This window comes from Hemitrygon akajei, chromosome 6 (assembly GCF_048418815.1).
Source record: "Hemitrygon akajei chromosome 6, sHemAka1.3, whole genome shotgun sequence".
Lineage (NCBI taxonomy): Eukaryota > Metazoa > Chordata > Chondrichthyes > Myliobatiformes > Dasyatidae > Hemitrygon > Hemitrygon akajei.
The window spans coordinates 80,434,836-80,450,165 of record NC_133129.1 but is presented as its reverse complement, the minus strand read 5'-3'; the positions used below and the strand labels follow the sequence as shown (position 1 = coordinate 80,450,165).

Sequence of the window (15,330 nt, the reverse complement as noted above, 5' to 3'; positions counted from 1 at the left end):
AGATACTGGGTAGAGGAAGCTTTACACCCCACTGTATTAGTCTGGCTTGGACTCCTCCCCTCCTCTCTCTCTTTTGGTGTTATAACTTTGTCCACTTAAAGATGCTGTACCTATATTCCTGAGAGTTGCGTGCACTGAGTCCTTCAGGATATTGTAAATTCACTACTTCTTTAAGATAGTTTAAAAGCACTTTGCTTTTTTCAGTGAAAGTAGCTCAGAATAGGTATATCTACAAGTTCTATCAGCAGCCCACAAACATCACCGTGTATCGCCAGCTCCAACCTGCAATATTTTACTTAACAGTAACAGTATAATGTAACTTACATGAATCAGACAGTAATCATTTAATTTTACTATAGCTCTGTGGTGAATAGATTATTCATAGATAGATTGTGTGGCTTCACACAGAAAGTGTTGGAAATTGAAAATGTCCAAACTATCAAGATATACCAAGACAAGCAACATTGGAGAAATGCTGTCTACTCCTGCAGTTTTGAGGAATGGTGACTTCACTGCTGTGATGTAGCATTCAATCTTGTTCTCTCCACTCCACAAAGTGTTGTGTTCTTTATTTTCCACCTAGGCTGAAGATACAATGTGGAAACTGTGTACACGTCTATCTCAGTGTGAATCAGTGTGATGGTCAGTCACAAGCCAGTATGTTAATTCCCAAAGGATGGATTTCAAAAGTTCTAATGGCTTCCATGAAAATTGGGCTGGAATTAATGGAAGCTTGTCATTAATAGTTGTATACTGCATTTGCAACTTTTTTATGTTAAGGGAATGAATTTGACCCAAACTTCAATTGTTTTTGCATAATACTAAACACTTTCCTTCATTGGGGAATACAGGAGGTCTGGTCTGGGATACAGCTGCATGCTTCCATTGACTCTGCAAAAACTCCCTGACACTACTACACACTGCTTTAATTCTGTTAACCATTTTTGCATTATATTCACTATCTTCCCCCAAATCCCATCCTCTTTAATCATTGATAACTTACTGCATACTTATGAAAGGCTTTGCTAACATCCACATAATGTACATGTATTTGCATACATTTCCCACTTTGTACCCAAGCGATTCAGAATATATGTAGAGACAGAAAGAACTGAGGAATTTTGTGTGGGTATATGCAACTTGTTTACTTGACTATCCAATGACACTCTGGATGTAAATATGCACTATGAGGGATGTAAATATGCACTATGAGTACATGTCAGTCTTCTGTACATGTCATTTCATGGCTGAGGCAAGTACAATTGTATCATTTAAGACACTTGAATAGGTACACAGAAGGTAGGACCAGGTGGGAGATTGGTGGGTAGGGACGAATGGAGAGATGAATTACAGATGGCGCAATCCCTATGGAAAATAGAGAGTGGGGGGATGGAGAGGTAAAGATGTGTTTAGTGGTTGGTTTCCGTAGAAGATGGCGGAAGTTCCAGAGAAAGATGTGTTGGGTGCAGAGTCTCATGGGGTGGTAGGTCAGAACAAGAGGAACTCTATCCTTGTTAAGGCAATGTTAGTCCAATGTTTTAAAGCTTTCTTGGGCATTCATATCTTTTTGTGTCTATTTGCTTCATTGTGTTGAGGAATATTGAAGAACTCAGTCTAGTGCAAGGTACAAATGCAAATGTAGTTTACATTGTATGCTGTTAACAAAGTTTACAGTTTCACAGGAAGATCTTAAGCCTGAATCACTCTAATATAGTCAGCTTTTGTTGCACCTTGCTTATTCTTCATTACTAACAGTGATGAAAAAGTCAAATGAGCCTCATGGCTGGGTGACACACTTACTGTTGTGAAAAGCAGAAGGGAATAAATTAAATAATTTACTGGAATATCTTCTTGAAATTGATATAATAATTTCTGTTCAGTGTTGCACAGCAAACATTGTGATGGACTACAGAATTGTTTTTTATTCTATCATATTTATTATATTTTTCTTGTTTCTGTAGAAACTGTGAAGGGCAGAATATCCGGTACAGAACATGCAGCAATGTGGTAAGTCCAACTCCTTTGACTATGTCCTCTGTAAACTGGACCCAAGTAAGAAGTAATGTATGTGGTCATCCTTTCAGTGCTTCAGGTGAGATTAGGATGGGGAGAAGCCATTCTTTCTGTTCCATCTGACTGCAATGGAAATAAGTGCATCAGTGTTGATTGTCAGCGAGGATGAAATGTTCCAGACCATGCTGTCTTCTCAATGCTGCCATCAGGAAGAAGATAAAGAGCCCCAGGACCCACACCACCAGGTTCAGGAACAGTTATTACCCCTCAACCATCAGGCTCTTGAACAGAGGGGATAACTTCACTCAACTTCACTTGCCTCATCACCTATGGACTCACTTTCAAGGATTCTTTCATCTCATTTTCTCAATATGTATTTCTTATTTATTGAATAATAATAATAATAATTATTATTATTATTATTATTTTGTTATACCTCTTTCTTTTTGCATTTGCACAGTATTTTTGCACATTGGTTGTTGGTCCATCCAGCTGGGTGTGATCTTTCATTGATTCTATTGTGTTTCTTGTATTTACTGTGATTGCCTGCAAGAAAGTGAGCCTTAGGGTTGTATACGGTTACATATATGTACTTTGATAATAAATTCACTTAGAACTTTGGAGTTAAAGATCCAGTTTCAGAGGCCCAGCTTTTGGAATTTGTTGACTGGTATTGAGGGTGTGATTGAGTTGAAAGTGGAGCTGTAATCAATAACAGCAGCATGACTTGGGTATTACTGTTGTCCAGATGATCCAAGGCCACATGGAGAGCCAATGAGATTGCATCTGCTGTCGACCTATTGTGGTGATAGGCAAATTGCAGTGGGTCCAGGTCCTTGCTTAGGCTGGAGTTGATTCTATCCATGACCAACCTCTCAAAGTACTTCATTACAATAGATATGAGCACCACTAGGTCACAGTCATCTAGGCAGCTCACCCTGCACAGGTATGATTGCTGTTCTTTTTGAATCAGGTGGGAACTTCTGACTACAGTAGTGAGAGCTTGAAGACATCCTTAAACACTCCCAACAGTTGGTTGGCATTTCAGAGCCGTATCACGTATAGCATAGGGTTGTGAGGGTTCAGCCTCATGAAAAATGTTCTGTCATGGCATCCAAGGCAGAGATCACAGATCAGCAGATGCAGCTGGGATTCACACAGATGTAGTTTCATTCTCACTTTCAAAGTGTGCATGAAACAGATTGAGCTCATCCAGGAGTGAAGTATCACAGCCATTCATGATGTTAGGTCTGGCTTTGTAGGAAATAATGGGCTGCAAACCCTACTAGTACTGACGTGCCTCTAATTCCACCTCAAACCTCAAGAACAATTGTTTTTTTGCTCTTAAAATAGCACTTTTGGGGGACAAAGTAGTTATACTCCTAAACTCCTCTATTCCATAATTCAAAAGCCCTGTTTTGAAATTCCTGCCCTCCTTTATCTTTCCAGCTTCATTTGCCATTCCCCAGCCCACTTTTCCAGCTGATCAATATTCCTCTGTAATTCCTTAGAAATACCTCCACCGTGACATCACCTGCAAACTTACTAATGAGTCAAAGAGCCCAAGAGCCTGAACTCATCAAACAGTACAACATAGAAAAAAGTACCCTTATCGAAAAAGGATTTTTTAATTTTTTTTCTCTTTTTCTCTTTTCTGTTTTTTTCAACATGATATACCTAGTTTTTGTTGTTTCGTTTATATATTTGTATCATTCATGATTTGGGAAGACTTAACTATATTGTACTTATTGCTTGTGTATCCTTTTATGTTCATTTTAATTTTGTAATTTTGTAATCCCAATAACTATGTATTAATCTTATCATGTTGATATTAATAAAAAGATTGAAAAAGAAAAGAAAGAAAGGACCTTTATGCCCAACTTGATCACGCTGACCAAAATGCCCATTGTCCCATTTTCTCATGTTCAACCCTATCTCGCCAAACCTTTCCTATCCATGTACTGGTCCAAGTGAATGTTGTTATTGTACCTGTTTTAGCTACTTCTCCTGTCAGCTTGATCCATATACTTTGTGGAGTTATACAGAATGGAATCACTGAGTCAGCACCAATGTCAACTAACTTTTAACACTAATCCTACATTAATCCCATTAAAAAAAATTCTCCCCATATTTTCTCATATCAACTCGCCCCACATTCTATAACCCACCAACAGACTAAGGACAATTTACAAAGACCAACATTCATGTCTTTGAGTTGTGAGGAGAAACTAATTCACCTGAGGAAGCCCATGTGGCACATAACATTCTTTGAGATATTTCTTGCTGATTGACCCAGAGTGCCAGAGAAATCCTGAGCTGTTCTTGGATTGATCAGAACTTGGTCTACACCATTAGAGTTGAAGTTCTTTTGAAATTTACTGGGCCTACAGACTTCTCTTCCCTTTTTCCATTTTGGATTAAAGTAAACCTGATGTGGGAAAAGTAAGATAAAGTCATTGAGAATGATGAGAGTGATTTACAGTGTAACTGTCACAGAGGCTGGAGAGTTGAGAAATAGAGCCTTCCCTTTCTTTGACACCTAGTACTGCTAAGTAAATAGACATCTCTGGAGCTATATCTCTCTTCTTCACTCAAAGGTCTCCCATCCATACCTGGGAATGCTTGTTGCAGTCTTGACCATAAACTTTTGCCTTCCCCCTCCAGCTGAGAACAACTTCATCCTTATCTGCATAAAGCCTTGTGCAATCTTCATCCTTCAAACACGTTTAAACAAACTAGTTTGATAGCGACTCATGCAAAGTTTGCTGCCCTAAGAAAGCACACATTCTGATTGGATGTGGCCTGATCAGATGAATGAGTACATGGTGTTACGTAACCCCGTAACCAGGTAACTTACCAGCAAAGATAGATGGATCAGCTGAGTCGGATGCTACTATTTTCAAACGTTTTATTCGAAAAGGGCACAAACGTATGGTTAATACAAAACATTCAGATCATATACATCGTCAAACTCAATCTAAAACACCGGTGTAACCATAATCAATCAGAAATAAGCTCTACAGTTGTCTAGGGGTTAATACAGAGTCCAATTGAAATATAAAGAGTCACTCAGAAGTTTGCAGGCTTTTCCCTTTTGGGAACCGCTGGGGTTTTCACGTTGGAGAGAGAAAGAGATGATTTGGAAAAGATAAACACTTGCCCGTCGTCTTGGCAGAGCAAATCCTTGGAATCAGGGGAGCAGACTTCCCCGTTGTTAGCTAAAAGCAGTCTTTCGTTGGTTCTAGCCACAGATTCAAAAGTTGGAATCTAACGCACGTGGCTTCCTTCAGAATGGCTTCCCGTTCCCACGGGAATCGATATCGTGCTTCCTTCGTCTCCTGGGTGCGTCTGAGGGTTCCCCCCCCCCCTCAGACCCTCCTTTATACTTCTTCACGGGATCGCAGGTGTCAATCAGGTTGCAGGTGATGCGATCTCTCTCTCAACCAGCCCACTTTGCCCGAGGGCTTTTCACGTGGTCTCCATGAGACAATAGTCAAGGTCACCTTTATTCTGCTTCTTGGGAGAACGTGGTCTCTCTCTCTTTTGGGTCAGCTGACCCCCCCTCTTGACTCGGGTTCTTGAGATTCTCACAAAGGAGGGGGCCGATGGCATAACAATGGTCATAGACATTTTCACTTCCACAAAGACTTTACCACACTTCCTGGGCAAAAGCACCGCGGAAGTATTCCCCTCATTGTTCTTATGATGACGATTCCTTGGTAATTATATGGAAGAAAAATTTCTGCATAGTATTAAATATATCAAATATGTGAACACCATTGTTACATTCTGGGAATAGAAGCTCTGCTAATTTATTGTGAAATTGTGAGTCATGCGGGTAGAGTACAAAATATTCACCACCAATCACAGACTTCATTTTCTAGAGATATCAAATATCTAGGTACCAGATTAACTCAGGTTTACGATTAGTAATGGCAAAATGTATATCCATCATCATCAGAGTTTAAATTGTTCAGTGGTTAGATATATTATGACTTCAGTAATAATGCTATCATTTTGAAATTGCAAGATATAAGAAATAAGTGTGTGTATCGAGAGGAGCTCGTTAAATTCTGAAAACCTGGCGACAAAACATTGCAGCCAATTAGTGGGACGGTGCTGAATCACTGGGGGGGGGGGGGGGGGGGGGGGGGGGAAAGCTATCCATACTCCAGAGTTACAGCATTGAGATTCCAGACACTGGTGCAATTGGGTGCGTGTCGTAACAGGATCCCCTCCCCTACAGCTGACACCTGACAGCCCTGGCTTGGAGAGATGGTGATGGTATTTGTAGACGAGAGCCAGATCCAAGAAGTCCTCTTCTGGCACCCAGCACCTTTCCTCAGGTCCGAATCCTTCCCAGTCCACGAGGTGTTGCGGAACACCCCGAACAGTTTGTGAGTCCAAAATTCTTCTTACTCTGAAGACCTGCTCCCCATTGATAAACCTGGGTGGTGGCAGGGCTAATGATGGTGGGTCTAAGGGGCTGGTGCTGACAGGTTTTAATTTAGAGATATGGAAAGTGGGATTGATCTTCAGGATCTTGGGGAGCTGCAGGTGCAAGCTACCAGGTTTTTTAACTTTTTTGAGGACTTTGAAGGATCCAATGAAATTGGGTACCTAGACTAGACTCGGAGAGGCAAATCCTGAGTGGACAGCCAGACCTGTTGCCCAGGCTGTAAAGCAGGTCCCTGACTTCTCTTTTGGTTAACCTTGGTTTCCACCATCTGGGTAGTGGCCAGCAAAATCTCTCTTGCCCTAATCTATTTCTGTTGCAACTTTGGACGAGATCTCGGCTGCAGGAACCCCAACCTTGGCCTCCTGTTCCGGGAAGAGTGACAAAGGACAACCAAACTGGCACTCAGGCGATGACATCCCATGCACTGAATATTGTAAGTTGTTGTGGGCGACCTCTGCCCACATCAAATGGTTGCGCCACTCCTCAGGTCTTTCTGAGGCCAGGAATTTTAGCGTTCATTGGTTGGCCCGCTCTGTCTAGCTGTTGGACTGCAGGTGAAACCCAGAGAAAAGATTTCATGTTGCCCCAATCAGCTTACAGAACACCATCCAGAGACGTGAGGCAAATTTTGGACCATGATACCTGACAATCTGCACCAAGAGTTCATGGATCCTGAAGACCTGGTCAAGGACAATCTCGGCTGCCTCTGCCTAGGCAATGAGTTTGCAGGCCTTCGAAAAATGATTGGCAATTAACATGATAACAGTCTTCCTTTCGGATGGCGGAAGATCCGTGACAAAGTTCACGGAGATGCGCACTCATAGTCTGTCTTCAACTGGTAGAGGCTGGTGGAGCCCTTGTTCCGGGTGCACACCTCGCATGCCTGAATATATTGTCAAACCTCTTTCACCATTCCGGGCCATAAATGCCTTCCCTTGATGAACCCGAGGGTTTTGGCAACGCCTGGGTGAGTGGTCATTCTCGAAGAATCTCCCCATTGGAGTGCCTGAGATTGTCAGAACTTGGGACAAGCACAGGACCATTCTTAGGAGCCTACCCTCACGCCTGGGCCATGCGAACAAAGTTCACTGATTTCCCAGTGAATTGGTGCTATTGCTTTGGCTTGGGGCAAAATGGTGGTAGGCTCTTTTGGGTTCGTTGAACTGACGAGACAAGGCGTAGGGTTTCTGGTTGACAGCTCAGGACAAAACTTACAGTTAAAGAAAAGACACCACTTGACATGCTTTGAATTCAGTCTCTTGAACTCCTTAATGTAAGATAGGTTGTTGTGTTCTGTCCAGGAAATAAAAAGGTTCTTGGCCCCCTCAAGCCAGTGACACCATTCCTCCAAGGCCGTCTTAACCGGGAGTAACTCCCGAATCCCGATGTCATAGTTTCTCTCTGCCAAGGATAGCCACCTGCAGTTTACTGTCCAAAGGTGATCGTTGAGACAACACTACACCCACTCTGATATCTGAGGTGTCCTCCTCCATGATGATGAGAAGGACTGGGTTAGGTGAAACCAAAATGGGAGCTGTCGTGAACTGCTGTTTGGCCTCTGTAAAAGCAGCCTCCACTTCAGTAGTCCAGACAAAAGGGCCGGTGGTTTTCTTAGTTAGAGCTAACAGTGGAGCTGCCACCAAACTGAAGTTCCTGATGAACTTCCAGTAAAAGTTAACAAATCCCAGGAAATGTTGGATTTGTTTGACACAAGATGGTTTTAGCTAGTCTGTGATTGTCTGGGTCCATTTTGAGATTGCCATTGGAGATGATGGAGCCCAAAGAAAAAATGGCTGTTATGTGAAATTCAGACTTCTCCAGCTTCACAAATAGTCCATGGTCTAGAAACTTCTTCAAAATATTCCTGACGTGAGTGACATGCTCCTCCATGGACTTCAGGAAGATTAGCTCATCATCTAAGTACACAAAAGCATACTTATGGAGAGTAAGCCAGAGCACCTCATTTATAAACATTTCTGGGACATTAACAAGACTGGAAGGCATAACCAGGTGCTCAAAGTCCCTGTCGGCGTGTTGAATGGCATGCAGTTTTCCACTCACTCGACCCAATTGTATGCCCTCCTCAAGTCTAGCTTCATAAATATTCTTGTCCCTTGGAGAATCTTGAAGGCAGTGTTCATGAGTGGAAGGGGTTAGCGATTCTTGACCATTATGTGGTTCAGCCGTCTATAATCAATGCATGGCTGCAGGCTCCCATCCTTTTGTAGTACGAAGCAGACGTTTGCGCAGGCTGGTGAGGTGGAGTGCCAAATGAAATCCATGGCCAAATAAGCCACCTTTATATACTATTCCATCACTTCTCTCTGGACCTGAGAGTGCATTTAATCAACCCTGCAGACAAGAAGTAACATGGCGTCGGTCTATAGCACATTTGTAGGGTCGATGCGGTGGAAGAGGTGAGGCCTTTCCCTTACTGAAGACCTCCTCTGTCCTTGTAGAAGGAAGGGATTTCAACTGGTTTGAGTGTTGCTATCTTCTCCGGACCTTCCTTCAGTGAAGGCTTCTTAGGTTGCAGGGGTGATTCAACAGAACACAGAGTCTCCTCCCTACGTTCACTAGACTCATTCGTTAAAACAGTGGCCAAATCAGAGTCCAAATCCTAATCTGCATCCTCACGTGATGGCAGCTAGGTGCTGCAAATGGTCCTCATGACCCAGGGAACAGGCTGCAAGGGTATGCAATTAAGACTTCCCTTTAGTCAGGACCTTGTGGTTGGATCCCTGAGGCTTTGCTGCTAGAGTTCCAGACTGCTTGGGCACCTCCTTGGCTTTCTCCTGAACTAGAGATGTCCCCCACTAGACTGGGTCCAAACTTACACAGTCCCACTGACTAGGATGTTGAGGGCAGGACTAGGTCTCCAGAAGGCTTCAGGTTACCCTGTACTGAAGTCTGCCCCTTTGTTGGTCGTTGGTCTAGGGAGAGTCTGGGGGTCGGAACACCACACCGCAAACATACCCTCTTCCAATGACTGGACCAAGCAGTGATTCTCCCCTCCCTCCAGTCCATGGATGGGTTATGCTGGGATAGCCAAGGGTGCCCAAGGATCAGGGGTATGAATGGAGAGTCAATGATGTAGAAACTCATGTCTTCCATGCTCATCTGTCGAGCCAATGGGTGGTCCCCAAGTCCAGGAAATTCCCTGCTGACCCTGAGTCCACAAAATCCTCACCTGTTTCCGGCTGTACCCCAGGAGATCTCCACCTTTAGGGTGACACCTGAGTCAGCTGGGTTGGGAGCGATGGCTGCTACCATCACAGTACTCCTGACACTGGACAATGTTAGTAGTTTTCCTGACAGCTGTAGCCTTGAGTATTCAGCCCATCGGTGACCAGTCTCCCCACAGTAATAGCAGCAGCCATGACTCCGACGATGGGACGTCTCGTTGGCATAGAGTCTTGTGTAGCATTCTGCATGGGCTCGACAGAGTCCTGAGCAGGAGACAGGCTGGTCATGATCCAAGATTCGTGGGTAGAATTGCTAGCCCTCATTAATGTCCTGATGTAGTTCCATTTTTGCTCCACCAAATGATTATTGGCATGGATGGTCTGGTCGATCAGGGTCTCTAAGTCTCCTGCTGGCTTCTCCAAGAGTTCATCCCAGAGACAGTGGTGGTATAGAGTTGGCAAGGCTTCCCTGTTCCAGCCACTCTCATGGGCCAAAGTCTGGAACTCGATAGTGTAGTCCCTGACAGACTGCTTTGACGCACCTTCCGATGGTCCGAGGCTCAGCTTGTTCCAGCGGGACGATGGAATACCCTCCTCATGTAGGCAATGAATTAATCCAGATCCATGTTAATCTCTGACCATCGCTCCTAATGCACGATGGTGCAGGCTCTCCCGGTCAGGAGAATGATCATGAAGGCCACTTTTCCACGCTCAGAAGGGAACTGGGAGAGCTGGAGTTCAAACACCAGTGAGCATTGAATGAAGAAGCCATGGCAAGAACCTGGGTCACTGTTGAATCTCTCCAGGGTCAGAAGATTCACCGACTCCACAGTGTGACCGACAGTCTCACCCAAGCAACTCTGGCTTCCTCCTTGTGAAAGTTGGCACACATCGACCTGGAGATCGTGTATCTCCAGGCTCTGTCTAGAAATCCTCTCACTGTAGCTGGCCACAGCAGATGAAAGACTCTGATAACCCATTGGGTCCATGTTGGTTCAATCGTCCTGTGACAAGATACCTTGACTAGGATGGGTAGGACCACATGCTGGAGTATCCAAAACTAGGATCGGGACACGGTACAAGACTGAAACGAGAACTGAGCATTGAGCAAGATACTAGGTGTTATCCCTAGTTAAGCACTGAACCCCTGTTCAAGTGCTCCTTAAATACTGAAATCCTGGCACCAAAACATGGAATCCAATTCACAGGACTGTCCTGAATCCTTAAAGGTGCTGTGCCAGCTATCTATACTCCAGAGAGTTAGAGCGTTGACATTCCAGAAGCTGACACGTTTGGGTGTGTGTCGTAACAGTCTGAGTTTGTCCACAACTACAATTGTAACCTGGTTGCTATGGCAACTGAACCATTGCATTGAGTCATTGCCATGTGAAATCATGTTCACATGCTGTGTCAAAATGTTTATGGCAACAATGACAAATGAAATAGTTAAACAGTTAAAAATTACAGCTTGCATTTTTATTGTAGAGCTGCTGGAAGAGCTCTTATCAAATTTTATTTTTTATATATTGAACTAGAAGAAAAGGGAATTAAATGTCAGCTAACTGGAGTAACACAACAACTGTGCTGGGGCTTTTGGAAAGCATCGTTGGGTAAGTCGCCGGGAATGGATGAGATGTACCCCAGGCTACTGTGGGAGATGAGGGAGGAGATTGCTGAGCCTCTGGCGATGATATTTGCATCATCAATGGGGACAGGAGAGATTCTGGAGGATTGGAGGACTGTGAATGTTGTTCCTTTATTCAAGTAAGGGAGTAAAAATAGCCCAGGAAATTATAGACCAGTGAGTCTTACCTCAGTGGTTGGTAAGTTGATGGAGAAGATCCTGAGAGGCAACATTTATGAACATTTGGAGAGGTATAATATGATTAGGAATAGTCAGCAAGGCTTTGTCAAGGGCAGGTCGTCCCTTATGAGCCTGATTGAATTTGTTGAGGATGTGACTAAACACATTAATGAAGGAAGAGCATAGATGTAGTGTATATGGATTTCAGCAAGGCATTTGATAAGGTACCCCATGCAAGGCTTATTGCGAAAGTAAGGAGGCATGGGATCCAAGGGGACGTGGCTTTGTGGATCCAGAACCGGCTTGCCCACAGAAGGCAAAGAGTGGTTGTAGACGGGTCATATACTGCATGGAGGTTGGTCCTCCACTGTGCCTCCACTGTTCTAGGACCCTTACTCTTTGTGATTTTCATAAGTGACCTGGATGAGGAAGTGGAAGGATGGGTTATTAAGTTTGCTGATGACACAAAGGTTGGAGGTGTTGTGGATAGTGTGGAGGGCTGTCAGAGGTTACAGCGGGACATTGGTAGGATGCAAAACTGGGCTGAGAAGTGGCAGTGGACTTCAACCCAGATATGTGTGAAGTGGTTCATTTTGGTAGGTCAAATATGATGGCAGAATTCAGTATTCTAAGTATTCAATAGTAAGACTCTTGGCAGTGTGGAGGATCAGAGGGATCTTGGGGTCCGAGTCCATAGGACGCTCAAGGCAGCTGCACAAGTTGACTCTGTGGTTAAGAGGGTGTACGGTGTATTGGCCTTCATCAATTGTGGAATTGAATTTAGGAGCAGAGAGGTAATGTTGCAGCTATATAGGACCCTGGTCAGACCCACTTGGAGTACTGTGCTCAGTTCTGGTCAGCTCACTATAGGAAGGATGTGGAAGCCATAGAAAGAGTGCAGAGGAGATTTACAAGGATGTTGCCTGGATTGGGGAGCATGCCTTATGAGAATAGGTTGAGTGAACTCGACCTTTTCTCCTTGGAGCGACAGAGGATGAGAGGTGACCTGATAGAGGTGTATAAGATGATGAGAGGCATTGATCGTGTGGATAATCAGAGGCTTTTTCCCAGGGCTGAAATGGTTGCCACAAGAGGATACAGGGTTAAGGTACTGGGGAGTAGGTACAGAGGAGATGTCAGGGGTAAGTTTTTTACTCAGAGAATGGTGAGTGCGTGGAATGGGTTGCCAGCAACAGTGGTGGAGGTGGATATGATAGGTTCTTTTAAGAGACTTTTGAATAGGTACACCGAGCTTAGAAAAATAGAGGGCTATGGGTAAGCCTAATAGTTTCTAAGGTAGGGACATGATCCGCACAACTTTGCGGGCCGAAGGGCCTGTATTGTGCTGTAGGTTTTCTATGTTTCTATGTTCTATGTAACTTTAGCAATCCAAAAGCAACATCAGTGCTCAAGGCTAAACTTGGTGAAACATGTGGAACTGAACACTAAGATATGGGGAAGGGACATTTGGAGAGTATAAAAGGACTAGTAAAAAAGAGAGACTGAAGGAGAACGAGAAGGGGTGTCAAAGAGAGGGGCAGAATGTACAATTAGTCATAGTTTGGAAAGATTTTAATTCCTGAACCTCACATTTTGCAAGGTCTTCCCACAGCATCACTGGGAGGGCTCAGTGACTGACCGTTAGGTGAGAACTGTCATCTTGGGAATCAGGAGGCATTAACTGGGGATTCACAAGCGGGAGCACTGGCACTCTGGAACAAGGTGAATTCATTAGAAACCTTTAAGAGGGAGAATTCCATTGGGCATGAAGGATACGTGCAGTAGGCTAGACTGATGGAGCAAAGAACAAAGATTTCTTTGTTGGAATCTGAAGAGCATTGCTGCCTGAATGGTGCTGAAGGAAGCATTTCAAGTCACTCCTCCATGTAAGTTCCAGAGGGAGCCACAATCTCATCCCTGGGTTAAAAATTGCACATGGACCCTAATTGTCCAAATGAACCAAACTCAAGAGAGGAAATGGATCTCTGTTAAAAGAATTATCATTTAGATCAGAAAAAGATTAGAAATCTTTTATTTCCCATTATTTGTTTCTGATTAAATGTTCTTCTGGATGATAATTACATTCTCTGATCTAAAAAGCCTAAAAAAGCCTAAATGACCTAAAAAGGTAATTTAAGTAAATCTAGGGGTTTTAGTAAACATACCTATTTACATTGGTGGTCCTTTTTGGATTATATTTTTTGCCTTTGAAAAGCCAACTTATTGTAAATTCTACTATATTGAATAAAACAATTAGTTTACAAAGGTGGTGATAATTTTGGATAAGAAATCCCACAGCTGACAATGTGAGTTGAGAAGACTGATCTACAGGAAGTGCTAGCTGAGCACATTGAGAGAATTACCTGGAGATCAAAATAGGGGAGAGAGCAGAGAGCTGGGTGTATGGTGTTGCCTCCCCATAATACAGCTGGACCTTAGCACAGCTTGAATTGACCGAGAAAAGGGAGAGCATTAACAATTCCTTCATTAAAATTCTCTTTTTAAAGAGTTGCCCTCACCTGGAATATATTTTATATCTTCTTCAGTGCACCTGGCATTTATTAACCATGTGCCAATTAAAATTTCAAGAGGTGACTTCATTTTACTGAGGTATCGGAGCTGCTTTACAGGATTTTAAGAATCCATATTACATGGCTCTCAGAATTTATTCTGCAACATCTTGTGTGGACCTCCCTCCTTCATGACTCTAACTCTGGCATTCATAATAATGCACCTTGCAGCTAAAGTCACCACAAGCCTTTGCCCTTCAGCACATCCCGTGCAGCTGTTTCTCAAACCCCTGTCAGAGTGATGTCAACTGCATATATTCTTCCAGGTGCTGTTTGACAATTTTTTCTGCCATCTGGATAACCATAGTTATCCTGAGAAACACAGTGAGTCCTAATAAGGAACATGATTTTAAAATGCTTCCACTATTAAAAACTTCAGCCCTGAAATCTACTGAGGACTTGAGGGTTATGGAGTTCATTGCATTCCAGTAACTTCATTATCCCAAAGCCCTGCCCTCCATCATGAAATTGACAACAAGACATTTGAATAAAAATCATTCACGTGCCTATACCAACTGTATATTTTGAAAGGTGATAAATTTATACTGAAGGAATAATTTTCTGTTGGGTATTTAAATACAACATTTGGTTTGCTCACTTTGATTTGGCTATTCAGGGCATGGAGCTTCAGATGAGCAATTAAACACGGATGTCATCAATCCTTTTAGTGAACTGATATAACATAATTATATTGATCAAAAAAAGCCTTAAAATAGTTTCCCACAACTGGGAGACATATGCAGGACTTCAGAGGATATGGAGCTTTTCCTCCTACAATTCCTGGAACTTATATTGCCCATTCAGGGTCTGTATTTTTTCCCACTTACTGTTTCATGTAACCTGATCATCTATAAACCTAGAGTCTAGTTCAAAGTTCAAATCCCACACAGTATCTAGGAATTTAAAATCCGATTTACAGGGTCAGATAGCAAATCAATAAAACTGCAGATGCTGCAATTCTGAAATAAAATGAGAAAACTCTGGAAACACTCAGAAAAGCAACAAATTTGTTACGGAGAGAGAATCTGGAATGGGATCTGGTGTCAGTAAAAGTGACCGCAAAGAAAAAGTTATATTGCCGAAAATGTTCATCTGCATCACTAATGTCCTTCAAGAAGGAGATTCACTCTATTTACATGGTTTGCTGGTATGTGACTTCAGTAACTGAAGAGATATTAAGTTGTGAGCAGGACACAATAGATCTGCAAAGGCGCATAGCTAAGAAAAGTGAGTGGTCAAAACCTTGCTAATGGAGGCATGAAGTTTTGTGAGATGGAAATGTAGAATATTGCTCAACTG

The 15,330-nt window shown here is 43.0% G+C and overlaps 1 protein-coding gene across 1 annotated transcript in view; it reads left to right on the top strand.

Annotated features, from left to right (window-relative positions):
• The window catches only part of LOC140729187 (ADAMTS-like protein 1), a 459,173-nt gene that overhangs the window by 337,704 nt on the left and 106,139 nt on the right, over positions 1 to 15,330 (top strand). Inside the window, exon 5 of the mRNA XM_073048667.1 lies at positions 1,962 to 2,007. Within this exon, the coding sequence (XP_072904768.1) occupies positions 1,962 to 2,007 (46 nt within the window). The remainder of the gene's footprint in view (positions 1 to 1,961; positions 2,008 to 15,330) is intronic.